This window comes from Oculina patagonica, chromosome 4 (assembly GCF_052425735.1).
Source record: "Oculina patagonica isolate OP01 chromosome 4, crgOcupat, whole genome shotgun sequence".
NCBI classification, from domain to species: Eukaryota; Metazoa; Cnidaria; class Anthozoa; order Scleractinia; family Oculinidae; genus Oculina; species Oculina patagonica.
This window is the reverse complement of record NC_135761.1, coordinates 33,317,865-33,336,428: the sequence shown is the minus strand read 5'-3', so window position 1 is coordinate 33,336,428 and position 18,564 is coordinate 33,317,865. Positions and strand designations below refer to the sequence as shown.

At 37.4% G+C, this 18,564-nt stretch overlaps 1 protein-coding gene and 1 pseudogene across 3 annotated transcripts; both read right to left on the bottom strand.

The window, feature by feature from the left end:
* Nucleotides 1-408: 408 nt before the first annotated feature.
* Nucleotides 409-7,858, bottom strand: LOC144652325 (uncharacterized). Of its 3 annotated transcripts, XR_013570473.1 has the most exons (7): nucleotides 7,810-7,858; nucleotides 7,508-7,610; nucleotides 6,427-6,456; nucleotides 6,253-6,310; nucleotides 4,640-4,809; nucleotides 649-728; nucleotides 409-537 (listed from the first exon to the last, which is right to left on the bottom strand). XR_013570473.1 is itself a non-coding variant. In XM_078512379.1 (6 exons), the coding sequence occupies exons 1-5, from the start codon at nucleotides 7,841-7,843 to the stop codon at nucleotides 4,684-4,686; spliced, it is 351 nt and encodes a 116-aa protein (XP_078368505.1). In that variant the 5' UTR covers nucleotides 7,844-7,858; the 3' UTR covers nucleotides 4,354-4,425; nucleotides 4,640-4,683. The 3 variants fall into 3 exon arrangements, 2 of the variants coding, with proteins under 2 accessions (XP_078368505.1, XP_078368504.1); XM_078512379.1 differs by lacking the exons at nucleotides 409-537; nucleotides 649-728 and adding an exon at nucleotides 4,354-4,425; XM_078512378.1 differs by lacking the exons at nucleotides 409-537; nucleotides 649-728 and having other exon boundaries at nucleotides 4,426-4,809.
* Nucleotides 7,859-8,423: 565 nt separating this feature from the next.
* LOC144648354 (uncharacterized) lies at nucleotides 8,424-11,769 on the bottom strand (annotated as a pseudogene).
* Nucleotides 11,770-18,564: the final 6,795 nt, after the last annotated feature.

The following is an 18,564-nucleotide window of genomic DNA, read 5'->3' as shown; positions in this document are numbered from 1 at the left end:
TCCAATACACTCCTGCTGCAGATTTGCCAGAAACTGGGTCCTCTACAGCCAGTGTTGGTGGAACGCCACCCATTATTTCGTTTAATAGCTTGTAATGGAATGCCATCCTAGTGCCTCCCAATACAAGTAACAGCAGAAATGTCAAGGCCAAAAAATATTCCCATTGTTATTACATGTATCATGTCTCTCAGTAACATTTATTACTTCAGAAGCTGAAATATCATATTACAGGAAAGTAAAGCGTTTTGTACTTGTTTCGATTTGTTAAAAAGCAAAAAAATAATAAAATAAAAAGTAGTTATCCCAGAGAATGGAAAGAATGATGTGACAATCAAAACGTAATGCATGTAGTTTCCAAATTTGGAGTAAAAAAAAGCGCCCAAAACTGGGTAGAGTAAAAAGAACATAGCCTGATTTGCATACCATTCTCTTGCCAAGTCAGTGTTGGGATGCTGCTTGGGTTTTGCTGAAATCGTAAAACCCACTACTTCACCATTTTCTTCAACGAGACCCTCGCATCATAAAATAAAGCCATCTCTGTTCACAAATAATTAATAAACATTTGTATAAGGGTCCAAAAACATGACTGTTCGAGATTCTTCAGTAATTTAACTACCTTAAATCTGGCCAATGAATAAACCTACTTACTGTTCACGCCACATGGTGGTTGAGCTTTGGAGTTTTACTTGTCAGGTATTCTTCTCTCCTCTCTCTTGTCGGACGGACAACTAAAATATAAATAATTGAAATCTTATTGGAAATAGAAACACACTTATTATATTAAATCGTAAAGTAATAAACAGCTTTAATCTGATTATAAGTCTCATAAGACCTCCATCTCAAATCCTTACCATAAAAGTTTCGTGTTTCTCCATTTGGGAGTTGCAATGTCACAAGCCTCATCTCTCCACTCAATCCTCTTTGCGCCTTTTCTTTCTCGCTGCTCCCCTTATTTTCCTCCATGATTTTCGATTGTTGAAGGTAAAAAATAATTGCACTGCACTTGGAAAATCGCCCCACACTTCTATGTGTCTGGATTTCAAATTTGTCAAGACAAACTGTCACGTTTTACGAATGCACCAATTGACCTAAAAAATTTCCCCAAAAAGTAAAAAATATAGGACAAAAGACACATGAACAAAACGCCGCTATAAATATATAAGGTTCGGTTCGGTTGTTAATCGTCATGTTCTTTGTTTCCGCTTTGTCTGAGACCAAAAGAAGATGAAAACCAGCACTATCTTCATGTCAATACCTACGTAGGACGAAGAACCAAAAGTTTGAATTTTGCATTTACTACCACACCCAATACAGTAAACAGACACGTAGGCATGTTGGTCAAAGACATTTTTATTACTAACAATATGCACCAAAGCCGGACACGTAACCCCCAAAAACCACTTTGAGAAAAATTTGGGACCGTGTACCCCCGACCAATACTATGGCGCAACCTTTGGGGTTTTAAGGTAAACATTGAGTAGCAAGCGGAAACTAGAAAAGCAAGCGAAAATTCGAAAATTAGAAAATTGAAATTAATGAACCAGAAAATGAGCTGTAACTAATAGAAATTTAATAGAATTTAAAAATGTTAAAATAAATAATGTCAGCAGGAATGTCAAACGCCTGATACTGCGTAAAGCATTGAGTGTCCAGTGTTCTGATAAATAGGTTGAGTCTTCTTTTTAGGTGGCAGTGGCGGAGGTGTCAGTGGTGGCGAAAGATCAGCAGGAGAAATGTCTTGAAATGCGAAAGAAATTGTGTTTGTGAAAGGTGCTTGATAAAAACCAAATGCGTAGCGCAAAAAGAAACATTCAAACACCAAAATGACAAGAACAAGTGGTGCTAACGAAACAAAACTAAAGGCTGTGGTGAATGGATTAATATTTTGGAAGAATACACTGAGAATATGATGTAGTGTATAGAATAAGTTTAGTGTAGTGTAGAATGTGGGAGTGAAACACTGATTGGGAACATAAAGCCTGAAATAAAAAAAACACATAGAAATGAACAAAACAATTGTCTAAAACAAAAGACAAAACAAAAACACAACAGTACTTACAAACAGTGATTGCGAACATAAGGCCTGTAATAAAAAGGAATAGAAATTAACAAAACATAATTGTCTAAAACAAAAGACACAACAAAAACACAACAGTACTTACAAAACCTAGAAAAAACGAATGAATGGTGAACATTGAAGCTTAAATAAAACACAAAAATCTTGTAGTAACTCTGCTGTTAAAACCCTCTGCTGTGCCAGCGTATGAAGCGTACAGTAGCTTGCGTTATGTGCCGAGCCTAGAGCATCTCTGCAGATGTCCACTTGCACCTCGCTGCATGATTGTGGCTGTTTGGTTGCGCAGTGAGTTTGGCCTTGCCTGGCACTTGCCTGTGCTGCGGTAGCAAAAATAAGAAAGACGTAAAGAAACATTTTGACACTAAAGTTACAACGATGGTCAATCTTTCCGTTAGTTGTGGTGGTTCAGGGAAGAGCATGCAGTTTAAATGCGATGGCCAGTCCATTTCAGCTAAAACAAAGTACTTAACACAGTGTGAGTAAATATGAAGGCAAACAGAACAGCATGGCAGAAGTGGTGGAATATCATGGTTGCAAAACTCAAAATGTGAAGTGCAGACAAAAAGGAAGGCTGAGAGGTGAACACTGAAGCTTGAATAAAAGGCGAAAATCTTGCAGTATCTCTTACAAGCTACCGTACGCTACTTATATTTATGCAAAATCTACAGCAAAACAAAAAACAAACAAACTACACATGAAAGTTTAAAAACGAAAAAATGAATAAAATGTTCCTTAACGCTCAGGAACAGGAGGCAACGGTCCCAATCGCTCGGGCAACGGTATGTCAGCTCGTTCTTGACCGTTTGAGCGACCCCTGAACCTGAGCCAGAAAAAGTAAATTATAAAAAGCAAAAAAAGCAATAAAACAACATTAATAATTAAACCGAACACAATTGTCAAATAAAAAATGAGTCTTGGAACAAAGTCGCTAATAAAAATAATAAATCTTGAGGAGTGACGGGGTGGCGTGGTGGGTGATTTTGTGGAGTATTGGATGTTGGTCGCCGCGTGGTGGATGTGGTCGATGAAATGACTTGTGGTGTGGTGGATGTGGTGGTGATCGGCGTGCCGCTGGATGATTTTGGCGTGGTGGATGATGGCGTAGAGGATGGTGACTTTAAACAAAGTTGAGGTGGTTCAGGAAAAAGGGTGCAGTTAAGCTGTGCTGGCCAGTCAATTTCAGCTAAATCATAATACTTATTGCAGTGGTGGCAGATCGTTGTGGCTGGTGCAGAACTGAAATTTTACGGTGCAAACAAAAAGATGACTCAGTGCAGAACATTGAAGTTTAAATAAAAGTCAAATCGTGGAGCAGCTCCTTCGTCAAAGTTTGCTGTTGTTGCAGACTGTGCGGCGTATGATAGGTTTTGTTTTGTCCAAGAGCATCTCTGCAAATCTCTACTTGCACTTTGCTGCATTCAGGCTGGGGAAAAACATGCTGATTGATTCTGATAGGTCGCTCATTAATCTCTCCGTAAGGTTCGATTTGCTGTGACTGAAACTGCTATGCCGTGAAGTCTACTAAAACCAGAGTTGTTCCTGTTTCGCACTTTTTATTAGCACTTAGCACTTTTGTTGCACTTTTTATTAGTAAAAACCTGAGATCTCCAACAGTGAAACCCGGAGATAAGGATCTATTCATTGCCAGCAAAGAAATTATTGATTAAATTATAAAACTATCCCTTGTCAAAAGTTTGAATTAACTACTGTTCTAGCTTGCGTTGAATGGTCAGTATTTTATCAGCTTTACTTGTGGTCGTGGCTGATAAACAACAACGTACGCAAAACTTAATCAAGACACTGGAATGATCAGTACAAACATTACGGAAATCTGCGACCATTTTCTCTTTCGTACATCCTTTTTTTCGCTTCATTTAACATCTCAGCACGGTAATCTAACATGGTTATCTCGGCAGCTTTTGCGAGTGGAAAAAGGTCACGATATTTCAACAAGACAATTTTTTACCTTTTTCTTGTGGTCAATAAACTCAACAGAAAACTTCGCATATTGCCCTTTTCGCACGCTAATGACAAACTGATTGTGACAACAAAAAGAGTATGTGTGATAAACTGGCTATTGTCTTTTGCTTTTGTTGTAATAATCAGGTCCATTTCTCACCTTTTATAAATAAGGGAAGGCTAATTAGGCTACTATCATCACTTCGTCATCTTCTTGATCTAAAGTCCCTTCCTTTGCATGCCAGCTGCTTTGCAGACTGTTTTTAAGGCTTCTAGGGTGACTGTGTCTATTTGTTGAAAGCTGGCAAAGTTCACCCCAAAGTCTAGCATCCCTCTGACCAAGTAATCAGGAGTGTAGGACCGGTGGTCGTACCTGATGGTGGCCGTACCTGAGGTTCAAAAGCCGAGCGTGTTGCTGAGTGCAAACATATGCCACATGCTTGATTTGTATTGATAATTCCAGTCTCAAAACTCTCTCATTGACAGTCAGCATTCAGTTTTCATTGTTTTTAAGCAGTAAGTAAAAGTTACTCCCTAGTAAGTTCTCCACATTCCTTTCTAAGATCAATAATTTTGATAGATTGCTTTTGATTTTTTACATACCTGTCCGGTTAGGTCATGCGTCCCCTCCTTGGTTATTTCATCCTTTAATAGTATGACTCTTCCCTCAATATGAAGAGTAAAAAATAGAGGCTGAGTACTACTCGTCCCTCGATATGTATTGTGAAAAATAGAGGGAGATCCTCCTTGCCCCTAATCCAGTCGTATACTTCCTGTTTTCAAAATTAAATAACAAGTTGTCACAAGAGTTGTCACTAAATACATAGACTTAAAGCAAAATAGGGTCCCACATTAAAAAAGCATGAGTAAGAACCTATTATAAGAAGGTTTTTAGATGAAGGGCTATTAACACAAATTTAAGCTAATCAGGTTTGTAATAGGTTCTAAATTTCTGCCAAAAGGCAACTGTAACATTGTTATAGAGTTTAAACTGGTATTCAGCCTAATGCCTTGTTAAAAAAATTGTATAGCACATTTAAAATGTAGCTCTAATTATTAACCATTTTTACACAATATACTTGCATAGTTAATGCTTTGTCCAAAATCGTTTCCCAATAGTAAAGATTTGTAATTTTATTTTAGATTGCAGACTGTTTTTTATTGGTTGAAAGGTAGCAAAGTTCACCCCAAAGTCTAGCATCCCTCTGACCAAGTAATCAGGAGTGTAGGACCGGTGATGGTACTTGATGGTGGCGTACCTGAGGTTCAAAAGCCGAGCATATTGCTTAGTGCAAACATATGTCACATGCTTGATTGGTATCGACAATTCTAGCCTCAAAGCTCTCTTGTTGACATTCAACATTCAGTTTTAAATTGTTTTTAAATGGTATGTCAAAGTTACTCCCTAGTAAGTTCCCCACATTGTGATCCAAAATAGTTAACTAATACAGACATTTTGTAAAGAATCGTCTTTTAACTATCTATTATAAATTTGACATTGCAGTGTCATCATGTACACTGCCAAGTAGCTAACTATTATCAAAAACTGTAAACCTTCTAATAAGCCTTTAAAAATATTTTAAATTAACTGTTATCACAAACTGTAGTTAAAGAAAAACAATCAAACTCAAATTTTGTTTTGCGGCGGCATTTTCACAAATAGTGAAGACAATACGGCTAGATTCCTTTTAGTTTTTCAAAATGCTGACATGTGTCAGCCATTTGAACGATCACCCTTTTTCTAATTTTTGCAGGGCGCATATTATGACTTTTTCTCAAGAATTGTGCGCAGATAAATGACTGGTGAAAACATTATCCTTCACAGTAAGTCTATCCTGAAAAAGAGCAAGGGCACTGATTTGCGGCTGCAATTGCAATAATTGCAATAACTATTCTTGAAGAAGTTTAAAAGGATTCAGATTTATTTACAAAATTATTTGTCTGGCCATGTCCATCATTCCCTTCCTGTCACTTCTGTGTCTGCGTGCCTGTGGAATGTTTAAGCTGGTGAGAAATTTTATACGGTTGTGAAAATTGCTTAAAAATCGAAAGTTTTTCAAGTGATATCGGTCGCATTTGGACTTGAAAACATTTGTTGTGGTGGTGCTTTTTCACTCGCCCAACCTGGGAAGCCAACGCCGCTGGTTATTTACCGTTGTAACCACAATCTTTATATAAGAACACTCCAGATAGTAGAATTCCAAACAAATTTTCACCAGTACTCCTAAGGTCTCTGACTGTGGGCTGTGGGCTAAACGTGCAGCCAGCACGTCCCTAAAAGGTGACAAACAAGATTTTTAAAAGTCATCACAGAATGGCTTCTCGCTACCGTAAAACAAGGATTAAGTTTGTATACTTCAGCTACAGAAACAACAGAAATCACTACCTACCAGCGAACAAATTCATTCTCTTCTGATGGCCTAATCAGAAAAGGAGAGCAAAAATATAATTAAACGTTTATAAGGCTTAAATGTGAGCACATTAGATTGAATTGCGAAGTGCCAGGAGGCATGAAGCAGTTTTTAATTTTCCTGTATTTGAAATTGGCATTGCTGAGCCAAAACTAAGGCTCTTTCGATTTTTCATAGTCATCGCTTACTTCTGACCATCCGATATCAATTTCTGTTACTCAATCTGCAAGATCGAGAAAGCTTTGCTGCACTAGAATAATTTTGCGAACACAACAACAACAGCAACACTTTATTTGCATTCCAGTTACAAGCGGTATTGCAAAAGTATAGGAAAGATAAAAAACAAATAATAATACGGAATACATCTAAAGATATGTAAAGGTAAAATTAAAGTTAATTAATTAACAATTGTTGCAACTGTCGATTAATTTCTTAGTGTAAAAGCTTCATGAATGAAGTACCCTAATTTTTTTCAGAGAAAAGCATCTACATCATTAAAGAGAAATATAATTTTGGGATTGACATCTAAAGAACTAAAATCAGAACAATATCGTCTATTAGACATTTTCTAATTGTATTATATCTACTACCGGTATATTTAAGTACAAAAATACTCTTCGTTTTGAACTTCATTTGAGCTGCAGTTTAGACAGATTCTCAGAGGCTCAGCCAAATTCCTAGCAAAGGACCTTTTTTGTTTGCTTAAAGAAAAATCCCAAGTTAACACCAGTCAAATCTTATAGCATCCAGCTGATCGAGGTGTCCCTCAAGGTAGTTCCCCATTTCTTCTAAAAAGTCGGCAAAAGTCAAGATCTTTGAATGTGAGCTAAATTGGAATTTTAACTAGTTTAATAAACCACAAATACAGCATACAATACGTTTCCGCTGTACTACTGAATTGAATTGATGGCCTCTTACCATTTTTGATTGTTCTTGCCATGACATATTTAACTAAAAGAGAGTCAAGAGCATGTACGGAAAAGGTCAAGCGTGTGTACCAGAGGTAATCAAACAATTCTAAAATTTGGAAAATGGCAAGTGTACATGAATATGAACCTACCATGTAACAGTATAGTGCATACCATCCACGGTTATCCCTTGGCTCTGCAGCTCAGCCACTTGTAGCAAGGTGGCAACTCTGGCCTTCTTCGTAGTCCTCTTTTCTTTAAAAAAGTTACGAGGGATGTGAGTTAAGAGATCACCATCTATGTAGTTCCTGATTTCTTAATAATAATAGACTTCTAGACACAACAATTGGCTTTCTCTCAGCATTTACGACTGCACATAGATATACTTGGAAAATGTTCTCAACCCTGACAAAAAGATTGGATAATGTTTGCATTGTTCAACAAATAATCTCACCTTTCTCTATTGCCATGTAAAGATACTGACACATTCCAAGCTTTATGTATCCAGCAAGAGGCATCAATAGCTGCAGTTTGATTGGAAATACCCTGGAGGTTTACCTTTCTACCGAATTGGCAAAGAAATGGATAAAGTCAGTTGATGGCCATTGAGCATTCAGTTATCTGACTCAAGCCTAAGTACTTGCAAGATGTTCACTCGACCGCATCTCAATGTTAATAAGCTAATATTTATTTTTGACCACGATGCAGTGCAATCGTAGTGCATAACATCGCCCGACCAAAATCTATAAAAACTATTTTTATTAATTATCCATTAATTACATCAAGATTAATCTGGTTTTGCAAGATCTGCCGGTGCGATCCCCCTCTCCATTGGTGCCACATTCTTTCATCTCTCATTTTCCCATTCATGTATTCTTTTCCAATTTTAGATTGTTCCAACAAGACTTTATTTCTTGTGTGTGGACGCCAGTTGTTGGGTCGACGACCATAAATGGGTAAACAAGAGACCAGAATTTGGAGATGGAGAATCTCCGCAGTTTTGACGTTTGCTAGATCAGAAGCCCGGTCACCAGAAAAGAAAAGCGCCTTAAAATATACCTCGTCCCTCGCTACTCAAGTGTGGATAAGGCTGAGCCATCATTTTCTAATACTCTAGTGTATGTCCTGATTCTTGTCTTGGTAAAGCCAACAGGGCAAACGTTGCATTGTATAGCACCTGCAAAGCAATACAACACAGAAATGATTAATACACTGATTGAGAGAGGGATCCTTGTGCTCAGAGTTAGCGTTTTGTGACATGGTCAATTTCGTCTGCAAGTCTGTGGCGTGCTGGCTGAGTTCTTACGTGCCAAAGACTGGAGTGAAATAGCTTGTGAAGGTGGTGGTGGTGCTGCATATCGTATAGCATTTGTGAATTGATTTGAAGTGATTCACCAGATTTCCAAACAACAAACTTGTCCTCGGTGAAGCTGATCCTTAACCCTTTTTTTAAAACGTTGCTGCCATTTTTTTGGTTTTCCCATTATGATACCTTTTGTCTGTATTGGCGAACAAGTGAGCAAAGAACAACCAATGCAGTTTGAAATGTAATTGCCTCATACTATTGTTGCATTCAAGAACATCCATTGAGACGTCGTCAACATATTTGTTGAAATTTTTTAATTTTTTTCTATTCGGTCCTTTATGTCCTGCGTCATACAACTTAGGAGATTTTTTGCAATGAAACTGAATGTTTTCGAATTACTGCACTATAAAACGAACTTCAAGGTAAGCAGGCGCTCTTTTGAAAACATCTTAGCACAACATAAAAGAAACTTCAATGTGAGCATCCCGAATTGGATTGTCTTTTCATCTAGGCTTTGGATTGGCTGAAGTATTTGCATGAAAGTTTTGCATTTACGCATTTAGGTTGCGTCTTTCCTGAATGCTTTTCACCAGTTAACATTCCTTCATCAGGTATTTATTTTACACTGTCAGTCTAACTTTTCTTGTTCCTATGCAGATTGGTATTTATTTCTTCAACAATGTCACTTTCATCCACGCTTTGGATTGGCTAAGGTATTTGTTTTCTGGCATCTCCTCTTTTTTCTTTTCTGGCGTTTGTTATTTTTTCTTTTCCTGTCTGTTCCTCGCCATGTTTCTTGTTTTCGTCTGTTAAAACACAAAGCTTGTTTGACAATTGTTTTTTCTCACCGATGCATAGATGAAGTGACTTATCTGAATACACTAAGTTTACATGTTTCAAATGAGAAAAAGGCTGTGGCTGGTAAAATTGCAATGGTTTGTAACGAGGATCAACCATCCAAGAACAGAAAATTATGAGAGGCAAATCCAACTTTTTCACTACACTAACCATACATGTATGTTCATAAAAGTCAGTACCAACAAAGGTCAGTTCAAATTTCCTTCCAAGAGAAGATACTACTTCGCCAGCAATATCATATCATATCATATTTTTCCAAAATATTTGAAAGAAAGCTTGGCTATTTTTATAACCAGGTAAGGGAGCCCATAGTCCACAATTTTTGTCCTAGCTCATGTTTTAAACTTATTTCTTAATATGCAGCCCATGTTTTACATGTTTGCATTGTTCAATGAGAAAGAAGCTCTGGTTTGGAAAATTACCTTGGATGCTGTCGAAATGTTTTTTTACAGGAGTCAACCATTCTAGAACGGAATGTTATGAGAGGCAAATCCAGCTGTTTAACCACACTTACCATATGATCAACAAAAGTCAGATCAAACTTCTTTCCAAGCGAATCTGAAATATGATTTTCTTGCTTCGAACTATTAAATCATATTTGTTCACATCCACCATGTAATTAGTGTTTAAAGATTTACATGATACTTTTTATTTAATTTGTGTACCTTTTTACCACCAAAAGAATATCTATGACCAGAAAGTTAGACTTAACAGAATTTTATCAAACACGACTCAGACTTACCTCGAGATTGCTTAAACCAGCTTGCGACAGAATAATAATAGCTGCTGGATTTGGATCATTTATGGTGCTCGTAATTGCACCTCCTCTTAAATAGCCGATGGTTGCAGGTGTGCCTCCTCTGGGGTGCTGGTGGTCACTGGTGCGCAACCCTCTGGGTGTGATGGTGGTCACATGTGCGCATCCTGTGGGGGTGATGGTGGTCACAGGTGCGCGGTCCGAGGGTTGACTTTACAGTGCTAGGAGTTATTTTTTTAAGTAATGAACTAGTGAATTCAAGGGTATACTTACATCTGTTCCAGATGCGTTTGCAGATCTGCTCCGTGATGTGCTGTTGTCAGATCTGCAAGGAAAACGTAGATGTTAACTTCATGAAATAACAAAAACGTTTTGGTGGAAAAATTTTCTATGTTCAACAAGGAAATGTTAGGTATCTTTGTTTACTTTCATATAAATTCTCGCCTGAGTTCTATAAATTGTCTTCAACGAATTGTTATCCCGACTGATGTGGTCTTGGAAGTTATGAAGTAATATGTCTTTTATGTGTGCCGAGGTGGCACTGTTTGGTAACTGCAATTCCTTCATATGACCAGAGTTCTGGAGGGTGGCGGCCATTGAAGCGCCTATCACAGTTGTGCTCCTCTTGATTTGGAACTTTGAAACTAGTTCCACCATCTTTGCCTTCACCCATAAAGCGCTGTCTGTACTGTCCATCAAAACTGCCCTCTGCTACTGACAACAGCTTATCTTTATAATGATCTTCAAAGTCAATTGAGACTTAATCAATCTGGCCGACAACATTGTACTCCTTCACTCTCCTCAAGATTGTGTCTTTAACAACAAGGAATTGTGCTTCTGCAAAGTTGTTTGTGTGATTTCCTCTTACAGGCAGTTCAGCACAGAAACAAAGTGCAAATGCTTCTTTATCAAAAAGAGTTTCAAAGTAATGTACAAAATTTGCATAGCGATTACACCTCCTTTCATTAAGCAGCTCAGAATAGCAAGCCTCCAAAACTTTCTCTGACTCTGAATACAGTGCCTTTTTATTTAAAGAGGCTGAGGATGTACAGACGATCAGCCTGACCGATGTTGTGGCTTTTATCATGAAGCCACCTCCACAGTTGCTGTAACATGTGAAAAAAGCACAACAACAAAGTGGGTAATAGCCAGACAGTATTCATTGCATTTCTACGACTGGGCGAGTATTGCACCAGGTCGATAACTTTCTTGACTTGGCTTTCTGAGTTTGCTATTCCTTTCAAAACGATGTCAGACCTCATTAATGCCACTTCTCTAAACACCTTGCAGAAGGGCTTGTAGAGCGACAGATCAATTGATTCAAAGGGTGCATGCTTAGATTTAGCCGACGACGGATGAAACTTGTCCACGATGTATCTGTTGAGGTCTACACTTGGTTGCGAAATAAGCATATGGGATCTTTTTGGATCACTTTTGCCTTCATCACAGGCAAATCCTTCCTCAATGTGATCTCTTTCGTCGTTGTCTTCCATAAGAAGAGCTGCGAATTAATTCATTTGGCAGGATACAAAAAATAAGCTAGAAAATAAATTAGCTACTTACTTACTTATTTACATGTGTACTTACTTGCCTACTTATGCTCTAAAAGACTCCATTTCTTGTAGAAAACTATTCATTGGGACGGCTGTTACTTATTATTTGACATTTGCCTTCGCTTTGATAACCTTTGCTATTCTAGTGCCAAGTTTGTTTTCACTTTTACATGTAGCAGATCAGACTTGCGTCAGCGTTGTGTCTGGCACAAGATTCTTGCACCTATAATTTTAAGCAGTGACACTTAGGTTTTTGTTTCCCCATTTTCTTTCAATGTACAGCCTTACTCGTTTGTCAAAGTCTCTGTCTTCTCCGACCTTTGGTAAATTGCAGTTGTCCGTTTTTCGCCATTTCATCTGGTACATTATTTCTCTTAAAACGTTTACTAGTGGCCAGAATTCTGGAGGCTGATAAGGCGCAGTTTCGGCAGGGTTTGCTGGACCTGTAGAATCAGTTGATGGAAAAACAGGTACATGTAAAGAAGTATCGAAAAAAAGTTCTCTTTGTTTCCTTTCTTCCATGTGTGAAAATCACAGTCTATATATGGTTTGTAATTTGAAATAAAAGGTATTGGACGTTTTTTTTAATGTTAGATCTTTCTAGTTGCTAGTTACATGTTAAAGTGACAATATGATTATCAAATTACCATACATAAGTTTTTCGATTTTGATCGGTTCAGTGTGCGATCATGCGTGTCTAATTGGACAGCCATGCCATTCACGCATCATCAAGCATGTGTTTTTCAATGGGTTCTTCCTTGCTGATTTTCTACTGTTGCTACAGTAATGAAACGTTTTTTTTTTTGAAGTCTAGAAAACTATTTTACGTAATTGAAACAATTATTGTTAAAGAAACATAAATGGCAGCTTTCTATGCTCTGTCTTTCTATGCCTAGCAACCTCTTCTCATATACATGGGCTCCTCGCCTGCCGATTCTTCACCGGATGAAGGACCATTTTCTTCCATCATGAGTCTTTTGTAAACTGGCAAAACAACATTGTTCAGCCAGGGACTGAATTTCAGGAACTGGTCCTCCTTCAACCCAAGAATGCACAGCAGCTAACTATGCAAAATAACAGATTGAAACAAATCATTAAGCGTTGAATCTGTACAAACCAACAAACAAACAATAAACATTAATTATTAGCATAGTTTAGCATAGTTTAACATAGTTTTTATATCTCCACTTTTACATGTATTTTATGCAAATGTTTGACTTTGGCTACTTTATGTGATTAACACAACAGTTTTTGAATGCAAAATTAATTTGTCACTTATGTAGTTTAACATCGAAAACTTATCAGGAAGAAAAAAACAACTTAAATAAAATAGTCAGATGGCATATCTTACTGGGCTGTTGTGTCTGCGTGCTGTAAGAATCGTTTTTGTATTTGCAATTAAAGAGAGAACAATAACTCAAAATGCATTGAGTTCTTTCAAAAAATACTAAGTCTATGATATACTTCTTTCCTCTATTCGTTTTGTTATTTTTTTCAATTTTGTTTTCACACTGTCAGTGGTAAACCTTAATCTGGTCCAATAATATTAAATTTATAGCAACACGAAAAAACAGAAAAGGGACAAACAAACATAATACACTGACAAGGGACACAGAAATTATTTTAAAGGGTACCTGTTCTCTTTACATATGGCAATTGCCAACAGGTACAGACTTTGAACTCTGATGTACCGGGCTTTGCCACAATCCCAACCAAAACTTGCTCTCTACGTTTAAAGTTAATTGACTTAGAACTTGTCTTCTTATACACTATCTGTGGCTCAAATTCATCCGTTTATAGATATAAAGCCTAAAAAAGTCACTAAATCATTTTTGCTACATTAAAATCTCAAATGTTCTGACACTTGACAAACTTATACCATACCACAAAAAACACTGTAATGCCCTTACACAGTTAAGATTAGATTTAGATTTACATAAACCGTTTATTGAAAATCACAACTAGCAGCTATAAGCTGAATTTGTTGTGTTATGTACATTTGGTAAAAAATAAAAACTTATAAGAATTCCTAACTATATCATAAAAAAACTATATTCTTAATACTAAAGAAAGGTGACAAACATATCAAATCAATGCAAGTGTGATGTGCTTACCTTTTCGTATATTATAATGCCCTAATCCTCTATGTAAGGTACTGTACAAGGTAGACTGTAAACTTATTGAATCGCTGCATTATTCAAATTTTGTTATGTTTTACCCAACAGTCTCAGGACAATTCATGTTAAAACTGCAACAATTGAACAACACAGGTGCACCAACCATCAGAAGGTCAGCACTGGTCATCCAAGCTCATAAACTATTAACTGCATTGTTCTTATACTCCCACTGTTCTTCCAAGCTTTGTGATGTTAATCACTGCTTGCCATGTACGGCCCAGAAATCCTGGCGTTTGTTTTTAAAATGTAGTAGCAGACAGATGGGACAACATTATATTAGCCAATGGTGATGCATTTGGCATCATCAGGTTTAATGAGATATGTCGAACACCTGATGACTTGCCAAGTTCATGCACACTAGTTTTGGTTGTTAACACATTTTACGTGGAGGAACTGGTAATAGTCACAACTGGCACTCGTTTCAAGAGGTCGAATAGGCATAGAAATTTATGTAGACCTGTGTGTTTCTACTTATGCCATTTCTAATCAATAAGTGGGTAGCTCTTGGAAATTATGCATTGCCCTGTAGATTAATTAGTATAGGTACCTGTTTTTAAAAACACAAATGCAGAAGGTACTTATCATTTGCTTTATGGATCAGTTTTTTTACCATTTATAGTAAACAATAGCAAAAAAGTGATGATAATGATGATGGCCCTGTAAGTTTCAGTTCATTTTGTTATTAGAAAAAAAATAACTATTGCAAGTTATTTTGTCATCATTTTCCAATCCCGAAAATCGTGATAAAGTTGTTCATTTCGCCTAACCGGCAAATCTCCATCTCATCATCATCAAAACCTTTAAGGTGTTAAAGCACAATGCTTGTGCTTTACCATCTACGGTAATGTCAGTAAAAGACACTGAAGAATTTTACTTACCACGTCTTAGAGGGCCAAATGGCCTTCCAGGAAAGCTCCCATCTCCTCCAAGAACGCAGCAACGTCCTCGTCTCTGAATGTAAGCTACAACGAAAGTTTGAAATAACAGTTTTTACACAGAATACCCCGCTCCTGAAGTCGTGAATTATAGCCCTCATACCGATCTCGCTTCCTCGGACATTTTTTCATGGCTAGACCAGAAGGCGTGTTCAATCCGCCCGCGCGGGCATATAAATCGCATGTACCGGAAGAGTAAATTTGCATACTTCGGTGGTGTCTGGAATATGTCACACAAGCTGTCAAGCATCGTACCATACGAACGAATGAAAAAATGTTCATGTGTTTTTTTTCGTAATGCTTGCGCTGTACATTCCAGTGCTCTGATTTTGTTATCTTTATGGCTTTAAGGTCCTTTAATACACTGAGTATGGTGGAAAAGCAAGCTAGAACAAAAGTTTATTCAAACTTTTGAGAATGATAGTTTTCTAATTTAATTAGTATTTTTTCTCTCGCGATGAATAATAGATCCTGATCTCCGTGTCTGTTGCAGATCCCAAGTTTTTACTGGCTAATAAAAGGTGAGAAAGTCACATCAAATTAGTCAATCCCTGATCATTGTGTGTGCTGCAATGTTAACATGCGACGCGCCGAAGTGAAAATTGAAAACTGACAACCGGACAAGTTTCCGTGCACCATACAACCGTAAACAACAGAAAGTCAAGGAAATAGAAATACTTTATGACTGTTCTCATTAGCCTGTGTACAGCAGTCCCGCTTCGCTCAAAAAAATCCATCCGCGATGATATTGAGCAATCGAACACTGGCAAATCTTTGTATCAATTTGTTCATAAACATCTCTAGTTTTCTAAGTAAGTATCAAGTTTTCTTCTGATTTTACCGGAATGCGAAATCAAGGATATAATAACCAGATAAATTATATTATATTTTTATTATATCGGTAATTTTATTGGATATTTTCCCTATATTTTGAATTATTTTAAACGTTTGTTATATTCCCATACAAATTCTTATAATAACGTTATTACGCAATGTCATATCTAGTCTATATGTTGATCGGGTCCTTAAGGAGCTTGGGCTACCTGTGCTTTTACATGGTATGAAACAAATGCCCAATCATTGGTCGAACCCAATCAAGTTGAACCTGTAACCTGTTGAATTAAACTCAAACATATACACTAGCAGAACAGAAGATTGTGTTGTTTTAAAATCTATCTATTCGCTAAAAAACGTTCCGTAACAAAAGCAATTGATAAAAAGTTGTCAAAGTGTTTGGTATTAAAATACTGAAAACCGATGTTTGCCACCTTAAGTCAAGTTTTTGATTCAAATTTATGTGTATAGAAAGAAACTAACAAGCCTTCAGTAAACGGCCAAGGTTTGCTTGGAGATAATCAATTTCTCGTAATAAAAACCTACTTCAAAGCTTCAAAGCAGAAAATGTGTAAAATGGAATTTAAACTTTTCAAATGAGTGTATAACAGAGGTTACTGTGTTGGTCATTGACTTTTGCAAAGGCGGCGGCTCCTAAAAGAGCCATTTTGAACATTCAGGATGGAAGGCGATAAGTTTCCATCAGCGGTTGAACCCTCTTTGTTTCTCTCTTCTGGCACAAGGGTTTTGTAGAATGAGCGCTGTGGCTCCGGAACGTACTTGTCTGCCATTTTGTGTAGATCTTTGATTTTGTAGGGGTTGATCGGAACAGGACGGTTGTAGAGGGGAGGAGGGTGGTCTGAATCAACCTCTTAACGTGATATCTTTAGGCGCTGCCACGGTTCAGTCGTGCTGAAGGTTTTCCAGAACCACACTTCGTCTGGATGGGCTACCATAACACACTTTCTGGTGGACGGATCTCGCCTTTCTCACCAGCCAAAGTTCATCCAGGTGATGTCCATCCGCTTAAAGGAGTTACCATCCGTGTCCTTCTTCTCTAGCTTGTACTTTATACTAAGGTGCTCATTCCAGTTCTAAAATTCTTTTTGTTTCATGTCTCAAACCTGGAAAACAACAAATAAAAATTTGTAGATTACTTTCTGCTTGAGGTCTGCTTAAAACTTCACCAATAGATAGTTCTTGTTTTGACCGGTACACCCATCAGAGTAGCTAACCAGCGATCTGTAAGAAAACAAATGAAGGCTCGAATGAAACTCAATATCGGAAGTAATAAAATCGGGGCTTTGGTAACTACCTTACAACATTCCAGAGGGGGTTCCTTAATGTCGAAGTTTGACGCCTTGGGTAACTATTTTTATACCATATCATAGAAAATAGAGCCAATCACTATGCAGTAAAGTCGTTGTATGTGCAACGTTATTAAAAAACGATCAATAGTATATTTTAATCACTGAGTTTTGATTGGTTAACAGGTATTCTGCAGTCGAGTCGAAAACTTAAACTCATAAATCTGCTCTCGTAAGCTCCAAATCGCCACGAAATCGGCACAAAAAATTACATTAACAATGCAAAAATATGTCACAACGAAGAAAAAAGTCAAAACAAAAATATTTAAATCCTTTTAGGTCCATTGTTTTACTCTATTTTTTAGACTAATAAATAAACTTAACTATTTTAATAAAACTGCTGCGATGTAATCTTTACCTTGCTCCACTTCTGAATTCTGTGAGGAATGTATCCAGGCATGAGACCACTGCAGAGGAATCACATTTGGCAACATTCTCTGCCCACATCATCATGTAGCCCTGATTGGCTACACAGTCGTGTATGCCGAAGTTATAAACCCAAAACTGCCTGGCGTAGAATACATCGCTGTGGTGAAGATTGAGTGTTGGTAGATTTTGCTCACAGTCAAATGTGATTAAGTCTACGGCATCAATTGAAAGTGGCTTATTCTGTGGTCCCAGAACCCTTTTTTTCCCTGACCAGCTCTGCGTGGCAGCTTCCTTTTGATTATGTTTGCTTTTGTAACCAGCTTGTGCCTCGACTTGGTGCTCCTTTTGCTCCTGTATGAGCTCCTGTCTCTCTTCTCCTGAGCTGACTTTAATTGCTAAAGCCAGCTCGTCGCACCTCCCGCAGGTATCAGTCCTAGGCAGACCAAAGCCGAGATTGAATTCGGTATTGAAGACACGGCGTACTAGCAACTGGATTAATAGAAACTTGAATAACAAACGCGGATTTGTTGCATTATGGCAATCATCATCATCATCATTATCATCAAAACCTTTATTTACACACGATAGGGTTTAAAGCACAATGCTTGTGGGGTCGTGTATTATACTTAATATTACAAAATACTAATAAACTAATAGATTTCTAAATTACAGCTTAATACTTATATACTAAATTGGATCCTATCTACTATAAAAAATAATTAATTACATAACAATCAGTAACATTTAAAGTCATTGTAATGCCTAGGGAGCGACTGAACCGACCGAGCATTGAAATTAAGCTCCTTAAGGCAATGTGAACAAATGGTTCCTTAAAGATAATTGAAGGGATTTAACAGCACTTATAAGTTAGAAAAATCGTCTTTCGCTCAATACTCTGTGCTGTTCAAACCGATGAACCCAGCCCAGTGAAAGAAGCAAAATAACTCAGTTCATCCTACAAGTCATCTGTGGAAACTGGGCCAGTTGCTAATGGAAACAACATAGTTTTAACATCAGAACTTTCTCCCCAGACTTCCCTCTTGCCTTACTCTT

Coding starts and splice junctions, on each gene's coding strand:
- LOC144652325 (XM_078512379.1), bottom strand. CDS start 7,843: ATGTGTCAGTATCTTTACATGGCAATAGAGAAAG. Junction 7,611..7,809: donor TTACATGGCAATAGAGAAAG/GTGAGATTATTT, acceptor ACTTTTTTAAAG/AAAAGAGGACTACGAAGAAG. Junction 6,311..6,426: donor GAGAATGAATTTGTTCGCTG/GTAGGTAGTGAT, acceptor GTCACCTTTTAG/GGACGTGCTGGCTGCACGTT.